This window comes from Rattus norvegicus, chromosome 2 (genome assembly GCF_036323735.1).
Source record: "Rattus norvegicus strain BN/NHsdMcwi chromosome 2, GRCr8, whole genome shotgun sequence".
In the NCBI taxonomy this organism is placed as follows: Eukaryota; Metazoa; Chordata; class Mammalia; order Rodentia; family Muridae; genus Rattus; species Rattus norvegicus.
The window spans coordinates 193,342,892-193,369,060 of record NC_086020.1 but is presented as its reverse complement, the minus strand read 5'-3'; the positions used below and the strand labels follow the sequence as shown (position 1 = coordinate 193,369,060).

The window sequence follows — 26,169 nt, the reverse complement described above, 5'->3', positions numbered from 1 at the left end:
TGCTGACAGCCTGGAACTTCAGTTACCAAGCTCATGAGGTTGGTGGATTGTGAGAGAGCATGGCCAGTTGAAGGAGGAGCCGCCCAGGCAGAACACCGCAAGCAATATCTCAGGGTTACTGACAGGGAAGTAAATAAAATAGCACAGAGGGCTGATACTGCTCAGCTCTAATGCATAAGGCTTATTATAAACATAAAGGTTTTGTGTCTTTTATTTGGGAACTAAATGATTTAAGGTGGGGTAGAAACCCTTGATTAAATATTTACCACAACACAGATGAAGACTGTAAGAGTCAAGGCAGTGGGACTTTTTCTGAGGTGTGGAAAGGGACCACAAGACTAGGAGCCTTGAATCTTTTGCTGTTACGTCCCACTACAATCCAATCTGAATGATGTAAATACTCACTTTGTAATAATACTGAGATGTACTATGTCTGAGGCCCTTACCTATACACATGCTATATTTTTTTTAGTAAACCCAGAGAAGTTTTGTGTTGGTTTTAAAAAAGAAAATAGGGAGGGTTGGGGATTTAGCTCAGTGGTAGAGCACTTGCCTAGCAAGCGCAAGGCCCTGGGTTCAGTCCCCAGCTCCGGAAAAAAAAAAAAGAAAAAAGAAAATAGGGCCAGCAAGATCAATCTGGATGACCTGTGCTCCATATCCCTGTTGCTCACATAAAAGTGAGAGAGAACTGACCCACCAAATTGTCCTCTGACCTTCATATGTGTACCATGGTACATACTCCATTCACACATCTCTCTCTCTCTCTCTCTCTCTCTCTCTCTCTCTCTCACACACACACACACACACACACACACACACACACACACACACACACACTTCATTCTTTTATTTTTTGAGTTGGTCTCTCTGTACAGTCCTGGCTGTCCTGGAACTTGCTCTGTAGACCAGGCTAGCCTTGAACTCAGAGATCCACCTGCCTCTGCTTTTCCAGTGATGGGACTAAAGGCATGTTGCCACCAACACCAAGCTTAGAAAAAGGCAGCAGAAGCCAGAGACCTTAAAACAGAGCAATGACTCATTGCAGTGAACATTTGTAAGTGAAGATGTATGGACAGAGGGTTATACTGAGGGACACTGTGACACACTACAGCACCCATGACAAGACTGTATAAAAAATTTTTTATCAGGGAGAGGTTGCAAGGGCAGAAGTACAAATGGACAGGATTATGACTAGGATGGGGATGCATGATGTGAAATTCACAAAGAAGCAATACAAAATTTTTTTTTCTTTTTTCTTTTTTTCGGAGCTGGGGACCGAACCCAGGGCCTTGCACTTGCTAGGCAAGCGCTCTACCACTGAGCTAAATCCCCAACCCCACAAAATTTTTAAAAAAGACTTTTTTATAAATAGAAGAGTTCATTGCTCACTACTGTAAAGAGTGGTAGATGCAAATGTACTATGGAATTGTTTTCATTTTAAGAAAGATATAAAAATGAAAGGGTTATCAATAATCAATTATTGTATTCTTAAAATGTTCTCAGTTATTTGTTTTATTTCATAAGTATGAGAGTTATGCTCACATGTCTGACTGTGTATCATGTGCAGATGTAGATGGTTGTGAATTGCCATGTGGGTGCTGGTAATCCAATCTTGGTCCTTTGCAAGGACAAGAGGTCTTAACTGTTGAGCCATTTCCGAAGCCCAAATGATAAAATACTTAACAATAAAATAATAAAATTAATAATGATTCTACCCCTCTTTTTTTTTTTCTTTTCTTTTTTTCAGAGCTGGGGACCGAACCCAGGGCCTTGCACTCGCTAGGCAAGCGCTCTACCACTGAGCTAAATCCCCAACCCCAATTCTACCTCTCTTAAAAGCTAATTTGATCCCCTTTGCAGACACTCTCGTATTCCTCATAGGCAGTTTGTCCCTCTTACCTCTTCAATGGGAAGATCCTGGAGTAGGGGTAAGGAACAAGACAAGATCCCAATAAAGAATGGAGTAGGTGAGCACACGATGTCAATCATGGACACTGGCAACACTGGGATGTAGGTGTGCTGCCAGGTGAACGGATACAGTGTAGCCACCACGGCATGGCCACATTTTGAAAGGGTGCTAGACAAGAGAAAGCACACGTGTCATAGGCAAAGCAACACAGAGAATGAGTTTCAGATATTCTGTCAAAGAATTACACAGTGACACTACATTGGCTTCATCGAACAGCCCTGTGAATGTAGTAATTTTTAACAGAGTCATCTCATTCTGGTTCACTACAATTTATTATGCTAAAAAAAATGTGTACATCAAAAACTAGTATTTTAAAAAAGATACAGGGGTGAGGGGAAGGGGGCAACCCCAGGCTGTCCTTGAACTCCTGGACTCAGCTGGGCTCTCCTGCCTCGGGCCTTCTGGGTAGGGGAGACCATGAGTGTGAACCAAAAGCTAGAAATAGAAATACCTTTTCTTTCTGTTTTGTTGGCTGTTTTTTTGTTTGTTTTGAGACAGGTTCACTATGTAGCTTTGGCTGCCCTCTAACTCAGAGCTCTGCCTGCCTCTGTTGCCTAAGTGTTCAGGTTAAAGGTGTGCACCACACCCAGCCATCTTTGTGATTTTGTACACAAGTCTTTTTAATTTCTTTCTTCTCCTTTTGGAAACTGAACCTGGGTTCTTTCCAAGTACTGTAATTGCCAAGCCAGGTCTCTAGCTCTAGTTCTAGACACTTTAAATAGATTTGCACTGTAAAAGACTAAAAGTAAGCCGACCACCAACATCAGGGGACACAGACCACGAATTTCTTACCTTAGGCTGTCGGCAACAAAGATTACCCTCCGCTCGAGAAGCAGGGAGGCACAGACCCGGATGAGATGGCGCACACTCAAGCACTTAAAAAGACATTCAAAATCCACATGTTCCAGTCGTGAGTCCAGTGGTCGGCAGAGTTCAATTGACTGAAAGGCAAGGAAAATCCAAGAGCTGATGTTGGACCTTACCCTGAATGGCATCATTAACTGATTGTCTTGCTCTTTCTCTAGTCTGAAAATGTCTGTTATTTGGGCCAGGTATGGTCGCACACTCCTAATTCATTAAGTCCCAGCACTCAAGAGGCACAGGCAGGTGGATCTCTGTGAGTTCGAGGCCAGCCTGGACCACAGAGTTCTAGGACAGCCAGGGATACACAGTGATACCATGTGGAGGGCAGGGAGGTCTGGCACAAGGAGTTTATGAAGCTCTGTTAACTTCTGGTAAAGCCATTCCATTTGACAAATACAGATGTGTGTGTGTGTGTGTGTGTGTGTGTGTGTGTGTGTGTGTGTGTGTGTGTCTGTTATTTATCATGTTGAGACTGCCACTATAGAGGGAAACAATCTATGTCATCAAGGAAACCTGGGGCTGAGGATCCACTAACTACCTCACATTTCAGTGTTTCTTCAGAGATTCTAGGAAATAGCACACAATCTATTGAAAGGTAAAAAACAACCCCTCCCCATGAACATGCTTCTGGCACCTGTGCCTAGAGCTGAAAGGCTTGCCCATGAGATGAAATTAACTTACCTCATCTCCAGCCCCAGGGAGGTAGCTCTTAACTGTGATGGTGCGGCCAGGAGCTGGGAAAGGGGCTTCCATGACACTTCGCATGAATGGGTAAACAAGGGCTGGGGACATTTCTCTTCTCTTCTCTACTTCATCCAGAATCTGCATATGGGCACGCACACAGAGAGGCAAACACATCCCACAAACATAAAGAAATCCAAGTATAAATAAAGTAATAGACAAGTATAAATAAAGTAATAGACAAGTATAAATAAAGTAATAGACAAGATAGGCGAGCTCTGCAACGCATGGAAGCTCAAAACACCACATCTTGGGGACATCTTTGCATCCTAAACTACTTAAATCAACTTATTAAAAGCTATAATTCTTCTTTTTTAAAAAACAAATTTATTGGGGTTGGGGATTTAGCTCAGTGGTAGAGAGCGCTTGCCTAGCAAGCGCAAGGCCCTGGGTTCAGTCCTCAGCTCCGAAAAAAAAGAAAAAAAAAACAATTTTATTACATTTATTTTGTTGAGAGGGGGGGGGGGGAGGCATGCCATGGTTGAAGTATGAAAGAAAGAAGACAACTTGTAGGAGGCGGCTGCTCTCATTTCACTGTGCAGGTCCTGGGGATTGAGCTCGGGATTTGAGGCTTGGTAGCAAATGCCTTTACCAGGTAACCATCTCACCGGCCTCTGGAGACCATTTTTATTTGTGAAAGGGCAGAGTAACAGTGACAATGGTGTCCTGTGAGCTGGGTCTGGAGAAGAGCAAGTGTGAGATATACTTTCCGATACGTTCTCTTAGAACTGTGGGTTTGCGGGGCTGGAGAGTTGGCTCAGTGGTTAGGAGCACTTGTTAGTCTTGTAAACCTGGGTTCGAGTCCCAGCATGCACATGGCAGTTCACAATCAGCTATAATTCCACTCTCAGGGGACCTGACAACTTCTGGCCCCACGGGCACCATGCATACATGTTGTACACAGACACGTCTGCAGTCAAAACACCATATATACAAAATAAACGTAAATCTTTAGGAGAAAAAACCCAAGCCAGTGTCTGAGTGCACATCTTTAATCCCAGTACTCACAGAAGCAGGTGGATCTCTGTGAGTTTGAAGCCAGCCTGGTCTACAAAGCGAGTTCCAGGATAGCTGGGGCTGTTGTTGCACAGAGAACCCTGTCTTAAAAATGAAAAAATCCAGACCTGGGAGTTTTTGCAAACTAAAACCATAATGGAGGAACCCGATCAGGGGTCTAAATTTAAGCCTTCCAGTCTATGGGTTATTATTTTTTTCATTTTTAAATGTATTAGGGGAGGGACACGCACATGTCACAGTACATCTATGTAGGGGACAAGTTGTTTATTTCCTTCCAGCATATGGGCTCCAGGAGTCAAACTCAGGCCATCAGCCTTGATGGGAGGGAGTCCCTTTACTGCTGAGCCATCTTGAGTTCTTAACCTACCAGAGGGGAACTTTCTAATAAGTACATTAAAGTCGGTGCCACTCAGTATTCTCCAGTGAAGCCACCAGCAGTAAAACCTCCTCAGACCTAGGGGAACATCACTCTTCCACACAGCCTCGCTTCACTCACCTTTGAGAAAAGATTGAAGCAGCCCAAGCGACTAACCATGCAGTACACCTCGGGGAGCCGCTTCCCTCTGCCTTCTGGCTGCAAAACGAAAAGCCAAGCAGAGTAAGGAGCCACTAACTTTAACTATTAATCTTTATTTAATAGGTCCTTCCATGGCCGACGCTTGCCCCAAACTTCCGGGCTCAAGCAATGCTCTTACTTCAGACACCAAAATCAATGGACTACGAATGTGCAGAGGCTGAACCTTTCGTCCTGAGTGAGCTTAAAGGCTGGGGAAGTACTCAGAGGAAAGCGGGATTTACCCAGGCTTAGAGCCTAAGCAAAAAGCCAGACCCAAGAGAGGTGATGAGGAACTCAGGAGACCCAAGAGAGGTGATGAGGTCCTCCGCCTCTTCTGCCGCCTCTCTGGACAATATTCCTCAAATGTGCTGTACTGACTGACATTCAGTCTCTATGTTACTTTCTCTACTACAAATAAACAAGTCAGCGAAAGCCGCAGCATTCCTATTCTGAACATAGAATGTCCCACCGTCACCTTGCGCTTGTTACGTAAAGCTAACATAGCTTCTTTTTTAAAAACTTCGTTTTTGTTTGATGTGTACAGGTGTTTTACCTGCGAGTATGTCTATTATCTTGTGTGTGCAGTGCTTATCAAGTGCCAGAAGAGGGCACCAGATGCCCCGGCAGTGGAGTTACATGTAGAGCCGCCATTCCCCCTGGGTGCTGGCAGCGAAACCTGGGCCCTCTGGAAGACCACCAGGATCTTTAATCCCTGAGTTGTGCCCAGCCCTAATGCACTTCTCGGTTGTGCAAATAATTAAGGCGCCCTTAAAGTCATGTAGAGACAGTACTTCTCAAGTTGCTGGTTGGCCTTTCTTGTTCCTTAACCAACTCCATGATACCAATCTGGAACTCACCAAAAGCTTCTTACAGTAGCCAAACCACCGACTTCCATCTTCCCCAGTCAGCACGAAGGAGAACGTTTCACTGCAAACAATATGAAACACAGCTGCTTAAGGCATTACTCAGGGAACAAGTGAGAGGAGTTATTTGTGATCTAGGGGGAAAGAGAAATAGCATTTATTTCAAGTCACATTCCCCTGCAGCGGGCCCAGGACTTGTCCTGGGTAAGTGAGTGGGTATGGGACAAGTATTGCTTGGTATTGCTTTGCCCCTTTTCTTACTTCTGCTCACTAGCTATTAATCAACCTTGTTTCCCTTTTGTTGAACATTGCATTTAGCCAAGCATACAGGTAAGCAAGCTATAATAATGCTATTATAAGTCTTGATAATGTCATTTCTCCCCTGCAAATTGTTGAGTTTGGTTCTGAGAGGAACAGTGATAGAAGAAAGATTACCTCCTGGGCTGGGGAGATGGCTCACTGGATAAAGTGCTTGCCACACGTGTGACCTGGACACAGACCTGCAGGTCTACACAGGCTGGGTGCATTATCATTCACCTGTGACCTCAGCACCCACAGTGAGGTGGGAGGCGGAGCCAGGAGACTCCCCAGATGGGGATAAAGCCATCGCTTGGCATAAACAGCTGAGAATAAGAAACCCTGTCTCAAACCAGACAGAGGCGAGAACTGACACAATGTCTTTGACCTCCACACACGAGCATGCATGTCAATACTCCTCCTCCTCATACACAAGATAGGGAGAAGATCATATTCTTATATATACAAATCATAAAAAAATTAACTCCTCATTATAAATATGGCTCAAAAATAAGCATCACTTACAAAATACCCGAAGATGCTCCACATGAAATTTTTATTAATAACTAAAGAATCTCAGCTTTAAATAATGAATTAATATTTAAATTTATTTTTATTTTCTGTGTATAATTTCTGCCTGCATATTTGTCTGTGTGCTACTACATACAGTGCCCACTGAGACCAGGAAGGGCTTAGACCCACTGAACTGGAGCTTAGATGGTTGTGAGCCCCTGTGTTGGTGCTGGGTCAAGCCTGCGCACTGTGCAAGAACAGTGAGTGCTCTCTCACCTCTGAGCCAACCGTCCAGCATGGTGAAAACTATCGGAAAGGAGCATTTACAATGGTGATTTCTGAGCAACAGACTGCCTCTGCTTTTTATCTCCTCTTCTGCATTTCCTAAGTATTCTAGAACACACATAATGCAGGAAGAAGCCAACCATGGAGCAGCCAGGCCAACAGTGTGTCCACAGAAAGCAGGTGACGAAACAGAGCATCAACCCTGAAGCCAGGAGATGGGGAGCTGTGACCAGGCTCCGTTGTTTCTGGGAGGCCTTGGCTAAGTCTAGAGGTGATGCGGGGTACTGTGGCAATCACTGACACTAGCAGCTAGGAGGTCATCAGCATAGGAATGGCTCATTTATATAAGGTTTCACCTAAATGGCATAATTAATAATACAATTTAGTTTTCCTTATTATTGTTTTAATATTTATTATGTGTTTGGATGAGGCACATTCACACAGTGCCTGTGGAGACCAGAGATGAGCATCCGATCCTCTGGGACTAGAGGTATAGCTGGCTGTAAGCTGCCACGTGGGTGCTGAGAATCCAGCCTGCATCCTCTGGAAGAGCAGCCAGAGATCTTAACCACTGAGCATCTCTCCTGACTTTTGTTTGTTTGTTTGTTTGTTTGTTTGTTTGTTTGTTTGTTTGTGTGTACACAAAGTCTCACTATGTTTCCCAGCCTGGCCTTCAGCTCCTGTTACTCAAGCGATCTTCTTGCCTTAGGACCCGGGAGTAGCTGACAGTTATAGTACAGACCTGTTTTAATTAATGCCCAGAGAAGCCACCCTGGTCTACATATCGAGTTCCAGGCCAAGAAGAGGTACATTTTTTTTCAGTCTCAAAAACAAACAAAACAAGCAGGATTTGAAAGTGAAAATGGTTTAAGAAATTAAAACTGGTAATTTCCTCTAGACACCTTACATAAATTTCTTTTTAAAGATTTCTATTATTTGTGTGTGTCTATGTGTGTGTGTGTGTGTATGTATGTGTGTGTCTATGTGTGTGTGTGTGCGTGTGTGCGTGTATGCATGTGTGTGTATGCATGTGTGTATGCATGTGTGTGTATGTATGTGTGTGTCTATGTGTGTGTGTGCATGTGTGTGTGTATGCATGTGTGTGTGTGTGTGTGTATGTGTGTGTGTGTGTGTGTGTGTGTGTTTGTGAGTACAGATGTCCTTGGAGAATAGAGGCATGGAATCTTCCTGGAGCTGTAAGGCACTGGACCATAGGTGCTGAGACCCAAACTCAGGTCCTCTGCAATAGCACTTGTTCTTAACCACTGAGCCATCCCTCCTGTCCCACAAAATTCTTTAATGCTTCAGTTTCCCACACCTATCAGGCTGGGGTCTCCCTCTGTACAAGGCCCACCAAAGGAACAGCCAACACAGGAACACAGAATCTGGGCCATGGCTTTTTCTGTCAAATTAGAGGAGAAATAAGACAACTCTAGGTTTAACCCTGGTTACTTTGAACCATTATCTTACTGAAGGTGATGTGAACCCATTTTGCAGGACTGGTAAACTAACAAGATTCACAAATTTAGTTCTCTTTAACATCGAATTAAGGTTTTTTTTTTTCCTGAGCTCTCACAGGAACTGTTCCACTCTTCCCCAGCCCCATTATAGCTTGATCTGTTCATTCATGTGCTCCTGACTCTGTCCATTTGTCAGAAATGGATTCTATTCACGGTTCCAGCAAACTTCAATCAGAAGGAGCCGATTTACCTCTTGAGTTCTAAGGTTGGTGCACAGTCCTCAGAATCAGGAAAACAAAATCTGGGGATGACTTTGAGCCTCTCCTCAGTGTCTTTGGACTGCTTGTAGCCATGGTCACCCTGAAAGACAACAACAGAACATCAACCTATGAAAATGGAGAACAGAAGTTCCCGAGCCTCAGCCTGGTCTTGGGAAGCCTGATGTGCCCTGTAGAGGTCTCTCTCAGTGCAGCTTGTATTGCCACCATACAGAAGACTGACAATCCCCAGCTGCACACTGAGGACAGGTGCGAAGAATGAAGACTCCATCTGACAGCTCAGCCAGTGAAGGCCCCGTAACCTAGTGTAAGGGAGGCAGTGCTGAAGCTTCTCATCCAGAGGAGGATCCAGACTCAGTTCTCAAGCTGGTAGGAGGCCAGTTTCCTATGAATCATGGAATTTAAGATAAATAAAAATCCCTTCTATTGTACAGCAAACACCTAGCCAGCTGAAATCATTATCTGATTAATAACCAGAGAAGTTTAGAAAAGGCAGATAAATGTTACTTAGAGAAACTATTTTTAAATGTTACCCCATATATAATCATTTCCTTAGCTTTGCTACCTAATTATAGGTTTGAACTTCCTGTGAATTTTTAGCACAGAAGACTCTTACAAAACTCTGGAATAAGTCTGATGTGGTGCTGTCCATCTATATGCTCAGCTTTGGGGAGGTGGAAGCAGGAGAATGAGGAATTCAAGGCTAACCTTCACTACACAGAGAGCTCAACATCAGCGTGGGATACATAAAATGACCCTGTTTCAAAATAACAAACAAAAAGTTGATGTTGTACTTCAAAAGGCAGTCTAAATTTAATTAAGCAAAAGGACATTCAGAAATGAGTAGAACAGCACAGAAGTTCCATTGGGATGTTGCTTTTAAGAGAAGAAATCAAAGTTTTTTTGTTTTTTTTTTTTTCTTTTTTTCGGGGCTGGGGACCGAACCCAGGGCCTTGCGCTTCCTAGGTAAGCGCTCTGCCACTGAGCCAAATCCCCAGCCCGAAATCAAAGTTTTATGTCAAATTCTTTTTAAAAGAACATGCACCTATTCTATGTCATGAGGACGATCCACTGTAAAGGCAGCAGGGCAGCATCAGGACTGCGGCTCAGCTTCCAGAGCACCGGCCGAGCACGGAGGTGGCCTGGACCCCAGCACTACATTCAGGGAAAGGCACCTAACGCGATGTGTTCCCAATTATCTTCAGCTAAGGTGCTCTACAACAATCCAGACAGGGCTGCCCAGGGCTCTCTTCCCTCCCACTGACAGCATCAGAGGCACAAAAACGGCAAGCGAGCAGTTTATCTGGAGGCATGTGTCTTTTTTTTTTTTTTTTTTAAGATTTATTTATTATATATAAGTACACTGTAGCTGTTCAGACACACCAGAAGAGGGCATCAGATCCCATGAAAGATGGTTGTGAGTCACCATGTGGTTGCTGGGATTTGAACTCAGGACCTCTGGAAGAGCAGTCAGTGCTCTTAACCACTGAGCCATCTCTCCAGCCCGCATTTGTCTATTTTTATCTATTTTGTTTTATTTTAATTCTGTGTGTGCCTGTGTATCCCCATGTGCATATGAGTGCAGCTGTCTGTGGAGGCCAGGAAAGGGCAGTGGATTCTTGGGTATGGAGTGGCCAGTGGTTGTGAGCCTCCTGAGATGGGTGCTGGAACTGAACTCTGGTCCTCTGCAAAAGCAGGAGTTGCTTTTACCCACTGTGCTGTATTTCCAGCCCCACTGAAGGTATTCGTGATGCATCTGCCCGCCTAAGTATGCCCTTCTATGCTACAGCACCTATCAATTCAGGCTCAGCTTCGCTATTAAATTAACTATTAATTTCTGTGCTTCTGTCTTCCTGTGCGAGACATGGTGGGACCTGACTGTGACCCTCATGCGTGGGAGGTTGAGACAGAAGGGCAAGGGTTAGGGCCAGCTTGAGTTACAGGGGGAAAGATCCTCTAGATAAGAAAGGGATTCTCGGGGCTGGAGAGATGGCTCAGAGGTTGAGACCACTGACTGCTCTTCCAGAGGTCCTGAGTTCAATTCCCAGCAACCACATGGTGGCTCACAACCATCTGTAATGGGATCTGATGCCCTCTTCTGGTGTGTCTGAAGACAGTGATTAGTACTCACATACATAAAATAAATAAATCATTTAAAAAAAAAAGAAATGGATTCTCAAAGGACATCCATTTATATCACAACAGTTTTACTTGACTGTGAACTGCTGAGACATGGCACTCCTATGCAATACTCAAGAATTTTATGAAAACTTGACTTGTACAGTTATTCACTATTGGGATCTTGCTAAGGTCCCCTTCTATCCTCCCGGTTCTTCTGGAAACAATCTTTCTATGTAGCCCAGGCTGGCCTCAGATTTTTGATGCTCCTGCCTCACCTCCTAAGTGCCAGGATTATAGGTGTGTCACTGTGCCCGGCTGTGTTGAGGCCATTTGCAGGAAATGTCTCTTAGATTCCAGTACAGTTGTGCTTAACTAGCTCTGGTGAAACACGTAATTCAGGGTTAGGAGTCCTAGTGCTACAGTGACCAAGTCATCATCCAAAACAAGAGGTATCACCAGACCACTGAGGCTCATGTCTTAAAATCCCAGTATATGGGAAGTCGAGGCACAAAGTCAGCCTAAGCTACATAGGAAAGAGCCTGGGCTACAGAACAAAACTGTCTCAAAACAAACAAACAAACAAACAAACAAACAAACAAACAAACAAACGCTGCTAAGAAGTGCTGCAGTGCAAGTAACCATGGGAGAGTGGAGGGAACAAGTGCTCCTGGGGGCCCCTCTACATGGTGCTGAATAACACGCAGCTCACCAAGAAGACTCTCTGTGCAGCGAGTGATTGAGTGATTATGAAATAAAAAATAACTTAGGGGCAGTGCGAAGGCTCAGCAGGTGAAGGTGTTTACTGCCGAGCCTGGTGAGCCAAGGCTGACCCCTAGAGACCTTATGACAGAAGGAGAGGACTCACTCTTATCTCAAAAACGTGTGAACAATAAAAAGCACCCCCAAACCAAACCAACAAAACAGACTAGAAAGAATACCAAAAGTAAAAGATTAAAACAACCCCCTTTTCCTTTCATGGTGGTCTGGGAACTGCCGTGGATTTTACCTGCTATTTAGCGTCCCAGTGCCCAGACAAGCCCAAGGAGGTCAAGTGTAGACCCACGGACAGCCAGCGCTGCACTAACTGATTAAACAGACAAATGCCTTTGAGACAGGCAGAGCAGACCAAAGAGGAGTGTTAACAACAGCAAGGCTGGCTTGGTGGCTCCCGCACTTGGATGCTGAAGCAGGAGGATTGCCCATTCACAGAGAACCTGGGTAAGATCCTGTCTCAGTGTTGGTAAGGCTGGCAGAGACAACAGTAAACAAGAGGAAATGAGCAGCTGTACAGGAACCATTGGAGGCCTCCTGGTCACCTTGTACCTACCTTGCTAGGGAACTGCTGTATGACCCGGGGCATGTACTCCATCCCTGATGCCTTCTTCTGAAGAGAAACCACCACGAAGAGTTCAAAAAGCTGCTGTTCCTGCAGTTCGATCAGATCCCGCTCCAAGGTCTGGTAGTGGGGGCTCCTCTTGGAGGACTGCTGCAGCTGTGCCAAGCGCTTGTGGCGGTCTGTAACGAGGGCAGTGTCAGGTGCCCATTCCACCTCTAGCGAGCACTGGGCCTCCCACCCGTGCCCCGGCTGAGGTACTGCAGAACTGCAGATCTGTAGCACACACTCTATGTGTGGAATATAATATATATATCCCTCATGGCGGAGCAGCAGGACACACACAACATGTCTAGGAAAGAATATTAGACTGACAATAGATGGCATTTATGATAATGTTGTGAAAGAGGGAAGGATGGTCCTATGTGGAGACAAACCAAACCAAAACCAAAGCCAGCCTTCATTAAAGAGCCCATCCTTTCCCTTTCCCTTTGGCACTCATTATTGATAAGAGGTGTGGCTTTTATCAATGACAGTTCTTCAAGAAAGACACATGACAGCTGGAGAGATGACTCAGAGGTTAAGAGCATACGCTGTCCTTCCAGAGGACCTGAGTTTGGTTCCCAGCCCCATGTCAGGTGCTCCAGGGGACCTGTCACCTCTGCAGTCCCCTGTACTCAGATGCACTTACACCCACATTGATAGACATAATTAAAAATAATAAAAACGAACCTAAAATAATTTTAAAAAACTAAACATACGGACCTCTGAAATAGAAGGTGTAGCAATAAAGTCAGAAGCTGCAACTCCCTGATTCCTGACAGAGGAACTGAACACATGCCGGGGAGAGGAGAAGCCTCCTTAACAAGTGACGCTGGGAAAACTTGTGGGATATCTATCCCATAAGGGAGTCTGAAACTAGACCCTACCGCTCCATAAAAACCAATTCAAATAGATCAAAGGCTGTGATGTAAAACAAAGTCTGCCTGGGCAGTGGTGGTGCATGCATTTAATCCCAGCACTCGGAGGAGAGGCAGGCAGATTTCTGAGTTTGAGGATAGCCTAGTCTACAGAACAAAACCAAAACCAAAGGACAGCCTATGCTACACAGAGAAAGCCTGTTTTCGGAGAAACAAAAACAAAGTCTGAGTCTGCTAGAGGAAGACATGGGGGAGACACCCCATGACTCAGACAATAACTTCTGAATAGAGCACAGCCAGCTCAGAAGTAAGAGGTAGAACAGATAAAGGGACCGAGAGACATTAGGAGGCTTCTGAGCAGTGAAAGGAAAAGTGGAGAGAGAGGCAGAACAGGAGAGAACCTCTGCCCTGTACTCATCTGACAGAAGGGAGACCTAGAACACAGGAGAACAGAACCGACAACAGCTCAACCTGTAAGCAAGCAGCAGGCTGAACAGACACTTTTCAAGCCAAGAAACATGGGTAGTGAACAGAAGTATGTGGAAGAATGCTTAGTATCAGACAAACACACATCACAGCCACGCCGAGACTGTTACCCCTCCACCAGATACTTTTGTCACTAAATATGTTACACTTGGATCAAATATTAAGAACTCTTTAAACACACAACCAGGAATGGTTCCCTAGAAACACCAAGTTTACTGGATGTTCTAGGAAAAAGGGTGCTGACCCTCCAAAGGCTAAGTTCAAGTCAAGACACATTTGTTCCCGCTTCTCATTAGCAACTGCAATAAAATCAGTCATCCTTCCACATCAATGCTGAACCCCATGATGCTCCTGGTTTCATCTTTAGTCAGCCTACAAAATCTAAAAGCTGCAGCAGCTTAGGCCAGTGGGGAGCACAAGGCTGTTACTCATGAGATCAGGTTGGCTCAGCTTTGATACCGTGTGACTCTGCTCTTGGTGATGCTATATGTCAGCCAGTTAAACAAGAAATAAAACAAAACCTGCTACGACAATTCACCTCATGAAGACGCAGAGTACAAGTGCTTGTACAAGCAAAAGCCAGAAATGCAAGCGCTCTGTACCCCGACAGGAGCCAATCTGGCGATTATTTGGAATAAGTAGCGATATGTATCTATCTGCTTTCTTGACATCAGAGATGGAAAACGCACTTAATAACTGTGCTTGGCTACTAGAGAGAATCAGCCACGTCGGGCTAGTGCTTGCTGCTGAGGGCCATTTACACGCTCTTCTGGCATGTGCGCACGCCTGGGCATGTGGTGTTGGCCTGCTTTCTCCAGAACTCAGAACCATCCTGGTTTACCTCACTCCACTAGGGGAGATCGGTCATGTTGTCAAACAGCTGAATGTACTGTTTAGCTCCGTAAATCTCAACAGGGTCTGAGAATGAAGCAATGGCCTACAACATGAAGTTCACATGGAGAAAAACACTCTTAATCACAAAGGCGGCAGGCGCTGCTCCCAGGAGCAGCCGCCAGGATCCCGGAAGGGAGCAGCTCTGACTCACTCACTCTTTGGCAGGTACTCAGCATCGCTCTCGTTCCCACTGGTTTCACCTGGAAAAAGGGAAGAGAAGAGAGCTTCCATTTGTACTGTCTCCTAGGGGGAAGCACAGGAGGATGAGAACAATGGGAAACTCTGCCACCCCCCAGCCCCGCCCCCATGAGGGAAGAGGGCTGAGTGAGCAAAGGTCAAATTAGCCGTGCTGTTGAAAGAGAACACAGGATCTGAAACACACTACCAAGTCCTACATACGCAATGCGGTTTTTGCTCTAAGTGTGAGTGTGTGAGATCATTTATAAATTAAACACAGTAAGAAATTACTAACTTATGTCCAAGTGCAGCAAGTATGACACAGCAGTGACTGGGTGATTTGGGACTGAGGGGTAAGTGAGGGAATGGAGAAGGCTCTGTACGATGCAGCAGGCTGTGACGAGTTCAAGGGAGGCTTGAACACAGCACTGTGACTCAGGAAAGCTGCCTGCGTGGCTGCTGACAGGTGGGTGGCACACGGTAGAGAGCTAGACAAAGGCCTGATTCACGTCTTGAGCAAGGAGCAGGGCAGATGGTAACCCCACCATGCTTCTCACAGCAGCGCTTAGCCTAGAGCTGGCCAACGTTTCCCTAGCCTCTTCCATTCGATACTTTCAAATCTCAGCTGACCACAGGTGAGTGCAACTGTGGACAGTGACCACTCAGTGGTGAGGAAGGACTTCAGCTCTGCCTCCCCTCATGCTCGCCTCAGGTGCTCTGAGCCTTAGCTCTAGGATCAGCCAGCTTTCTGGGCAATCCTGAGTGTAGTTCAGAGTGAGGTCTACTTTCCATTCAAACATCTCTGAGCAGCTTTACATACACTAGGATGGAAAGAAAAACCTGAACAGCGTAAATGTAAACATGCATTGTGGCCACTGTGGGAGGCCACCAACTGGGCCTAGGAGTGCAACACGCCTGTCTACCTGTGAGCGCACTGCTTTCTTTTGCCCTCAAGCCCACAGTATCAGCTCTGCTTTTAACTGTCCTTATTGTCCCCAATCAAATGGCAGGGGACTCAAGAAGAGCACAGCCCTTATGCAGTGTGTGCAGATGATCCTCAAAGAGGATTTTAACTAAGTAAATTAAAACACTTCACTGGGTGTGATGGTTCATGTCCTTGATCCCAGCACTTGGGAGACAGGCAGGTATATCTCTGTGAGTTCCAGGCCAGCCTGGTCTACACAGAGTTCCAGGTCAGAGCTGTTCTTATGTATAGTGAGGCTCTTTCTCAGAAAAAAGGAAAAGGCTGGCGAGCTAAACCCCAGGGCTGTGAGGATAACCTTTGCCTTCAATTGCCTCTAACCTCCAAACTCACACCACAGCACCAACACATCACTCACCCTCCATGCATGAATGAATAAAATGTAATACAGTCTTTTTAGAAAATTCTAGATTTAGCCTAAAAAAAAAATTAAAGCAAACTAGAAACTGCAAAAGCAAAGAAAAAAAGTCTTTAAATGTATCAGGAAAATCAGAGCCTAACATTCCCAACTTTAAAACTGTAAATTTGAAATACATTTTGAAATTCAGTCAGGTGTGGTGGCCATGCCTGTAACCTAGTACAGGTTGACCCAAGAGGATCAGGGTTTAATGCCAGCTTCAGCTATACCGAGTGAGTTCTAAGACAGCCAGGGCTACAAGACCTGTCTCCAAAACCAGAAGGAAAGAAATGAAACTTTCTATCTAATAAAAATCAAAATATCTCAGTAGTAGATTCAAAAACTGAAAAAGAAATTGGGAAAAGAAGTCTGTTTACTGAAGACACAGAACTTTCTTTCTCCTTTTTTTGGTGCTTTTAAAGACAGGTTCTCATTCTATAGCCCAGGCTAACATGAAACTTCATGATATAGCACAAGCTGCTTCAAACTTGGGGCAATGCTCCTGCTTCACTCTTCCAAATGCTGAAATTGCAGATATGGGCTACCATGTTCAGCAACTTAAAACTAGGTTCCTTTCTTCTTTTTGTTGTTTGCTGCTTTTTTGTTTTGTTTTGTTTTGTTTTTTCTTTTGAGCCAAGGTATCTTTGTTCACTGTGTACATCATTCTGGCCTCAAACTCACAGAGATTCTCCTGCCTCTGTCTTCTGAGTGCCACTCTGTCTGGCTCAAAACTAAGTTTCCCAATAGTCAAATAGTTACTGCAAATCAAATGGGGAAGGGGCACACGGTCTAGAAAGATAGCTCAATTCATAACATCCTTACAGCACAAACCTGAGGTGGACCTGGGTTTCCTCCCCAGAATCCATATAAAAAGCCAGCTACAGTGGCCTGTGCTTATCATCCCACTACGGGGACTCACTAGCCAATCAGCACAGCCCACTCAGTGAGCTCTAGGACAGTCAAACTGTGTCAAAAATTGAGGCAGACTGGACCAGCTGAGACCAGTCTCTGGACTCCATACACATGCATGAATGTTCACACACACACACACACACACACACACACACACACACACGAAAAAGAGTACATGGCAGAAAAAAATGATAAATGGTTATGAATAGGCAATTCACGAACAGATTTATAAATTATTGATAAATATGAAAACTTTCCCAAGTTCATAATGAAAATAAATAAGTTAAAGCAAAAAATAAGATAATACATTTAACCATAACAGAAATTATTTCATTAATCAACTTGATGAAAACGATGGGAAAGTATACTCATGCTGTTTGCAGAAGCAGGCTATTACCAGCCATTTGTGGGACAATAGATATAAAAATGTTTATTTAGATTTTAAGACAGAGTTTTAAACAGCTCAGGCTGTTCTGGAACTCACTAGGTAACTTAGGGTGGCCCCCAGTTTGCATAATCCTCCTGCCTCAATCTCTCAAGTACTAGAATTGCAGGTGTGAGCTGTGCTCAGCTGCTCTAATAGTTTTAAGGCCATACAGTCTTTGGTCAAGTGAGAGTACTACAAGGAAATTAGTTTACAAATACAACACACTAAGAAAGCACAAGAATGAGCACTGCAATATTGTGTGTGTGTGTGTGTGTGTGTGTGTGTGTGTGTGTGTGTGTTTATAGCCAGTTTATCTCCATAGGATAAGTATGTTAAAAACATCAAAAATGTCTACCACCTAGATTTTTAAAAACTGAGGTGCTGGGGATATGATGAGGGTCTCAGTGAGCAGCTCAACCATCCACAATGAGACTTCCATCTCTATACTGTGAAGTACAGTAGAGCTTTCCGGGTCTCTGTGTTGACACCGAAAGAGTCTGAGGTATGTTAATTAAGTCTTTTCAAAAGAAAAGCACAGGATAACAGTCTGGGTAATATAAAACTACTTAGACAGAAGTCGTTAGGGCTGAGGAGATGGCTGGTGGCTATGAGCACTTCCTGCTCTTCTAAAGGCTCCGGGTCTGGTTTGGTTCCAAGTCCCCTGTTAGGTGACTCACAACCACCGATGAATCTAGCTCCATCGGAGCTTCGCCCGCTTCGGTCTCCGTAGGAATCCTAAACACATGTGGCACACATAAAGACACAGAAGTAAAAATGAAGTCTGTTTTGTTTTGTTGGTTTGAGATGGGTCTGACTATGTAGCTCTGGCTGTCCTGGAACTCACTAAATAGACCAGACTGGCCTCAAAATTCCAGAGATCTACCTGCCTCTGCCTGGGATTAAAGGCATATCCTACCATGTCCAACTCAAAAATAAAACCTTTAGAAAAATTATTATCCTTAGAATCGAGTATTCTTGCGAGCTTGTGAAGTTTATAGAAAGAAAGCCGAAAGGGGAGAGAGAGCAACTCAAGTGCCAGAGGTCTTGTCAAAGGTCACTTAAAGGCTTGAAGACCTGAAGCCATCACAATGAGCATGCATCTCAGGGTCAAGGAATGAAGTACCGAGAACCTTCGGGAGTAAGAAAAGCCCCGGGCTGTCTCTCTCTTGATTTCAACACATGCAATTATAACCAAGTTGAAGAAAGGCAGTGTCATTTTGTAACTGAGACTGGAAGTTAAGAAGCGTCCAGGTTGGAGGTAAAGGCACCACTGAAGTGCAGAGCGGGCACATACAATTCTCCAGGTCCACTGAGCGATGCTGACACACAGACAAAAGCACAAGAGAAATGAAACCAAGAGGTTCTGCTGACAGAGTTAGGAGCGCCTCACACAGAACTCGCACCCCTCTGGCTCACTGGAGGGACTGTCACAGAACCTGGAGGAATGCTAACTTTCTTCAGGTTCCTCAAGATATCTAGGGACTGTCAGTCTGTTTGGCTTTGGCTTTGGTGCTAGAAGTTAGCAATTTAAGCTGCTGAAGAAATTTTTTTCCAATGAGATATATATATATATATATAATATATATATATATTTTTTAAAGAAAACTGTGATTCCTCAGGACCCTGTCCTCAGCAGGTGTACCTGAAGTCCTAGAGCCACATGCAAGACAGGTTGTTCAAGCCTCAGAGTTTAAGGGCAGAGTGGTCAACACAGAGAGTTACATCTCAACACACAAAAAGAGTCAAAATTTACTAAAATTCCAGAAGCATAAAGAGATAATCTACTCAGAATGCTGTATGCAAAAGCAGTTACCAAGTTAGACTGTTACTAGTTTGAATGGCAATCATTTTCATTTTTTAAGTTAATTAAGTCTTAAGCCAATTAAAAGAAATCATTTTGTGTGTGTGAGTTCATACGCTGCAGCACTCAGGTTATGGTCAAGAATGAGTTTTTGTGAACTATTTCTCTTGTTCTACCTTGTTTTGTTCTTTGGGGACACGGTCTCTCATGCTGCCTGCCATTGCACTGTGTACTCCAGGCTAGCTCTGATGGCACTGTGTACTCCAGGCTAGCTCTGACCAATTGTCCTGTCTCCCCCTCCAGGTCACTGTCAGAATGCGGGCACTGCAGACATGCACCGCTGCATGCAGCTTCGGCAGGACATACTGGAACACACCTTTAATCCCAGTTCCTGGGAAGCAGAGCCAAGTGGATCTCTGTGAGTTCGAGGCCAACCTGATCTACAGAGCAACTCCAGGACAGTTGAGGCTATATAGAGACCCTATATTTAATACCATAGGTTGACTTATAGCACCAGCCTTTATTTCTGTGGGTTCCAGGAGTCACGTTCAGGCTATGAGGCCTGTGTGGGTAGCACTTTCACCTTGTACCAAAGCTTCCCCTCGGCAGGGAGAATGGGGGTGCTCCACAAGCACTCATCCTGGTCACAGTGTGCTCGAAGTTTATATAACTTGCAGCTTGGATTTTACTTCCTTTATCTTAAATCAACATTATCGTCACACAAAATTTAGAAAGCCAATAGTAATATATGAGAAAGAATCTAACATGTGTCTTGTCTCAGTTCCCATTCTCTGTATCCGGCTCTGAACTGTACTAATAAAAACCCTTGTGAGGCCTTTGCTTGGGGTTAGGAGACACAAGAGACAGCTGTCTGAAACTCAGTGTCACTGTGGACATTGGAGAGACTGCCACCGAGGAAAGTAAGATTTCCTGCAGTCATGGCTCTAGACTCCCTCCCCTGGTTCAGCGTCTCTCTCCGTCAAAGACACAGTACTGCCAAACTCCTAATGTGCTGTTACAGATCACGCAGATGAGATAAAATCTTCATATTAAACAATTCTTTTATTAAGTAAATATTGGGTGTTATTGATAATGATAGCCTATGAGGAGAGGCCATGCCCAGAGGAGAATGAAACATGTCTAAATATTTCCCTTTGAAACAGGAAAACACCGGCTGGGGGGATCTGGCTCAGTGCGGAAAGCATCTGCCATGCAAGCGAGAGGCCTGGTGTCTGGGTCCCAGAACCCCTGCTAATGCCAGGTGGTGGAGACAGAGCGCCTGTAACCTCGCCTCAGAGGGTGGAGACAGATCCACGCCCCTATAAACCCCCTCTGCATCACAGGTCTTAATGATAGAGGAAAGTCATCAATATGGGACCTTCAGCTGAATGCACACACACGTGTACCCACACATGTGAACACACATACACACATGCTCAGCACACATACATGAAGAAAGAAAAGAGACACTGGGAAAACACATTAAACATGGTAACCAGTTCACTGTGTTGTTCTGTATCAAAACCAGTCTTACACAGCAAGAACTGAGTCTTTGGAACCCAGATGATTCTATTTTTACACAATTAAGTTGTTTTAACGTAGAGTAGATTGTAAGTGAAGGTAGGGCATTTCTCTGTAAATCTGTGACAAGAACAGTGTCTGTCCTCCGACAGGGCCTTCTCACTTAGGAACTGTATGAGCAGAAACTGAAATTGCTAACGTCTCCATATTTCTGTTACACAACGAAGCGGTGAGCTCATGAGGCTGCTTCACTGTGGCAGTGCTGGGCCCCAATCCCAGAGGCCACAGGGAGGCAGGCAGGTGGGTTTGCGAGAATAACACCTTCCTGGAGAGCCTGGGCGGGCCTGGACTGCAATCTTCCTGCTTCACCCTCCGAGCGAGTGAGCGAGCAGCAGGATTACAAGTGAGCACCGCCACGCCCAGCCCGCTCGAGTGAGTTTTTATGAAAACACCTATTTGCTGTGAATACTGACCATTTCTGAACTAGGCTATAGTATGTTTCTATTTACTTTTTAGCCACCTGCATGATAAACCACTGAACCTCAGAGATGTGGTACAAGTTGGGTACTGCACGTCTGCTGACCATGCTGGGGCACGTCTGTATCTGCTGAGGCAGAAGGACTCCAAGTTCCTGACCAGCCTGAGCTACTGACCAAGATCCTATCTCAAGAAAGGAACACACAAGAGATCAACGCTGAACGACAAAATAACTACTTCTGTCTCATCACTTATAATTGTTTTATAATTTGCATAATGTTTTTACTTTGAATTAAATAAGAAAGAATTGAAAATGGCCTTGAAGCACTTGGTTAGAATGTGATGGCTGTTGTCTAGAATCCCCTCAGCTGGAAGCCTCAAACAGAAGGCCCATCACAAGCTCATGGCCGGTCCAGGCCAACTAGAACCAGAGTGAGAGTCTGTCTAATCAAACACTAAGTTATGTAACAACGTACATGGTTTGAATCCAAAATGGCCTCAGAGGCTTCTGTTCTGAATGCGTGTTCTGCAGCTGCTGGCAATGTTCTGGAGAGCTTTGGGGACTTTAGGACTCCCGCCACCATGAGTTGAAAAGACTGACAGAGCCCTCTGAAACCATAAGCCTCAACCAATCTTCCCATCCCTAATTGTTCCTATGGGATCTGCTGCTCACAGCAGTACGAAGCTAACATAGACAGCTACAAAAGAAGGGCAAGCATCCTTACCTTTTGAGGAGGGGGCTTCTTTTCCGGTGTAAGGCTGTAACTTTACCCTCTTCTTCCCTCTCTTAGATTCAAACGTATCATTGATTTTCAAAACAAGCTATTAAAAAATAAAGGCAAGAAAATTACAAGTCAAAGCCACCACCACCAAGCCATTGTGGCATCTGCATGACTGGCATTAACACATGAATTCTCCTTTAGAGGAAAGAGCCACCGAGTAATAAAAACCTTCACATTTTTCAATTTTGGGTTAAATTATCATTAGATGATGTGTGTTCTCACACCAGTGTCTACAACCCAAGAAAGAAAGGTGCAAAGGACCCCACCCTTCCAGATGAACCCAATACAGCTTCTCAGAGAGTCTGGGTCACTCCGTGCCACAACATGTAGGGAATGCGGCTACTGCACTCCCTACGTGATTAAGCCACTCAAGTTGTCACTTGCTGAGAACAGGAAGGGGAACAGTCACCCACTGCAGGGTGGGGCTTAGTTATTTCTGCTCTCAGGAGTTTCTCCCAAGAGATAATCTTGCTCACAGAGCTTTTGTCAAAAGAAGCGCACTGCCTGTCACTGTGGGCATAAACATCACAACTAATTTTAGAGCTGCCATAAAAATGGGAGATTCAAATTACTCCATACAAAACTACGTCTCCTCCCGCCCCACTCATCGACCCGCACCTCAAGCAACTGCAACCAGATCATTTGTTTTTAAATTGTTTCATCGCTGTCTCTATTTAGTAAGCGATACTCAGACTTCTTTCCTAATGCTGAGGAAAAGGTACGTGTGTATAAAAGAGACAGACACGCTGAGGTGCAGACTGAGGAGACATAGCTGTGACATCAGTGGACATTTTTAAAAAGGGGCTGAGTAACCTCTCTGTGCCTACATTTCTTTTTCCTTAAGGTTCCACTCGTAAGTATTCATCTTGGTAACACACTGCCCAGAAAACTGTTAAGCCCACTGCAGGATGAGTCAACAGACTGTGAGGAGAGCGCTCACTCTCGTTCTCTTTGTCTCTCGTTCTCTTTGTCCATGCCTCTTTATGGATCCAGCAGGCAAGCCAGTCCACTAAAGCAAACAAGCACGGGAGAGGCACGTGCAGACTTCACCACATCTGTGGTGAGTTTGTTCTCTTACAGGATTTCTGTAGCTGCCATTCAAGTAAAAAAATTGCCAGTGTCCTTCACTGTTGCTTTTACAAAAAAGCAAGCAGGAGAATCCAAAGGAAAAGGGTGCTCCTATGGAGTACAGAAAAGACTTTTGGGAGCAAAGAAGTTTAGGTGCAGAAACACCCAGGATAGCACAAACACTAAGTGGATTTACAAAGCAGAATGAAAAGTACACCCACACACTTTGAAGGGAACTACTGTTCTGGGAATACTATCAGAGCAAGTCGAAACCTAAAATTCCAGGTGTGAGGCAGGAGTAGGAGCCTACGCTTACATTGCAGCTGCAGTGAACACTGCAGAATGCTCTAAATAGCAGAAAGCAGCTGACGTACTCGACAGCCACAAACACAACAGCATCAGGGAAGCCACTAGCAATCGCACACAGGCTTCCAGAGCAAAGAAAGGAAGGAAGGGCGGGGACCGGGCATATGGACTAGATCGGAAAGCAATTTCCCTTCCAGGAACAGCTGGAGCCATCAGAGAGGACATAAATGAAACTGCTTTTCTTATGGAATGTTCCTGAAGATGCTCATAACACCAAGATTTGTACTGCATACGGGACATCCTAAAAGAACTTAAAACGTTTTTGTAGGATTTCGTCTTCATTATTTTTAAATGTATGTATGCTGTGGTGGACATGTGGCTTTAGCAGGGCATAATGGTGCATGCCTTCAGTCCCAACACAAGGAGCAGAGGCAGGTGGATCTGTGAGGTTGAAGCCAGCCTGGCCTATAGAACAAGTTCCAGGGAACAACAATGACAACAACAGAAACCTCATCTTCACAGTGACCTGGAAACCAATGTGTGACACACTTTTTTTTTTTTTTTTTAAAGAAAAGGAGGAGTTGAAAGAGCAGACTCATCAATGCACAGTAAAACAGCACCCACTGGGAAGAAGCACCTAGAGTCTCCTCAGAACTCTTACTTGTCCCTTTGTGATGCAGAAGGCTAAGACCAGGGCCTCCCAGCTTTAACACCGAGCCACACCCCAGCCCTCCTCTGTCCCATTTAACCCTACTGCCCACCATCCTCTGAAACAGCTGCTGCCGCCATTTCAAGGTCAGAAATCTTAAGCAGAATCCCTTCAGAGTCTGCATCCCCGCTTTCTGAGCACATGATCCTCACATGGAGGCCTCAGTGGGAGCCTGAGCCCTCTTCCTGAGGAGAAACCTCCTGCAGGATGCCTGCTGAAGAGCCAGAGCAGGAAACAGACCAGAAGGATTAAATTAATTATGAAACACAAGACTCACCAAGGGACCAATCTGTTGGTAATCACTAACCCATGAAACAGTTCAACTTTTGTTTATGTGAAAGTCAGGTACAAAACGTGTGTACTAAAATGAATATATGACCTAATTCACCACCCATTATGGAAGGAAAAACACTTCAATCATCTGATTTCTTCATTATGTATTCATCTGCTATTCTCTTATGCCAATCCTGAAAATATCTTCATGTAACCTCATAAAAGTCTCTCCTAAAAGTAGATATAGCTACAAGTAATCTCATTTTAAAAATATTCTGCTTAGGAACAGTTCCCGTCAAGATGGCGGAGGGGGCACTTACTTGCCTGAGGGCAAGGTCTTTTACTTCAGATGTTTTTTGATGATCTCTAGTACTAAGGTAAAGTCTGGTTTCCTTTTTTCCACCTCTAAGTAGACATTTTAATCCTAATAAAAGGCACATACTTCATCATTACTGAAAACCTGTAAACCCTGGCACAAGGCTGCACTCACTCTGGCACATAAATGAACTGGCATAAACAGACTCTCCTGTTGTTTGAGAGTCTGCTGTTTCCTTGAGATAGATGGCGGATTAACAACCATAGCCAAGACGACAGAGGCCTTTCCAAATCTGATTCCAACAGGTAAATTCTATCCTATTAGTCACTCATCCTGATGTATATTCATTCCCCTTTATTAAGATGCTGGGGTAAATCTGAAGACTAAGTGTGCTGGGCTCCTCACCCGAGGGAGATTTCTCTTTTTCCTGTTAGCCACTTCTCCAGCTCGGAAAAGTTTCCATTCCGTTAAGGTGACAGGTAAAGTGGTATCCTTCGTGAGTTTTGATCGCAAATACGCCTGAGTGTTCTTCAGTTCCATAGTCTTCCGCTGAAGGAACTGGGGTTTGGGAGGAAGCTAGAAGGAGACACACAGGCAAAATAAGATCTGCAGGTAATGCCTATGCTTTCAAACAATCTCAAAGCTGCCTCAGAAAATACATGTTTATCTTTCCTTTAAACTTACCCCAAATGGGTATTCTACAGTTCCTTCCCATCTTAGTAATGCAGTTTCTTTAATCCAAAATTCTACCCTGTGCCATGATCAAATTCTCACGGGATAATAGCTCATCACTTCAACCAACTCAAACTATGGGTCTCAGAGTTTCAGGGAGTGGTGAGCAACTGAGGCCGAGGCTGACAGGAGCTTAATAGCACTGGGAACTCCAGAGGACTGGCCTGGCTGAAGCATGGCTAGTTACCTAAGCCATGTGACTCGATAATGGGACCGAAAGGGAAGTCATTAAAAAAGTCAGTAATAGTAAAAGGTTTCTCAACAACCAAAAGTAACTTAAATCCAGGCCGTGAAGTGTCTGGACTGGGTTTGGCGATGCTCAACCATGCTGCATGATGGTGACTCTACTGCAGCCTTCGCTCTGAATGCACAGCATGTGTTATACAATGTCAGCACACGCCTGGCTCAGATTCAAGACTCCTGCATGTTATAAATTGCAATGTTCTCATTTTACACACTCAGTGTTCTGTCTTTGCAAACATGATGGTTTAATTACAGAAAGTAAAGACTTTAATATATTCCTGCCTTTGTGCTGCTTTTGTGTGTGTTGTTAGTGGATTTTATTAGGTTAGAATATTTGACTTTAAAATTCCTATTTGAGTCAACAACTTCAGTTTCATAAAATTATTAAATGATGGGGCTAGAGAAATGCCTCAATGGTTAAGAGTGCTTATTGATGTGAAGAGGATCTG

At 44.5% G+C, this 26,169-nt stretch overlaps 1 protein-coding gene across 7 annotated transcripts in view; it reads right to left on the bottom strand.

The window, feature by feature from the left end:
* Window positions 1–26,169, bottom strand: part of Dennd2c (DENN domain containing 2C) — a 68,165-nt gene that overhangs the window by 9,926 nt on the left and 32,070 nt on the right. For all 7 annotated transcript variants that reach the window (XM_006233071.5, XM_006233069.3, XM_039102070.2 and 4 more), the window contains 10 exons: window positions 25,151–25,321; window positions 22,017–22,113; window positions 14,753–14,797; window positions 12,292–12,479; window positions 8,816–8,925; window positions 6,005–6,074; window positions 5,088–5,165; window positions 3,515–3,655; window positions 2,762–2,910; window positions 1,900–2,077 (listed from right to left, as the gene is read on the bottom strand). In XM_006233071.5, the coding sequence (XP_006233133.1) occupies window positions 1,900–2,077; window positions 2,762–2,910; window positions 3,515–3,655; window positions 5,088–5,165; window positions 6,005–6,074; window positions 8,816–8,925; window positions 12,292–12,479; window positions 14,753–14,797; window positions 22,017–22,113; window positions 25,151–25,321 (1,227 nt within the window). The remainder of the gene's footprint in view (window positions 1–1,899; window positions 2,078–2,761; window positions 2,911–3,514; window positions 3,656–5,087; window positions 5,166–6,004; window positions 6,075–8,815; window positions 8,926–12,291; window positions 12,480–14,752; window positions 14,798–22,016; window positions 22,114–25,150; window positions 25,322–26,169) is intronic.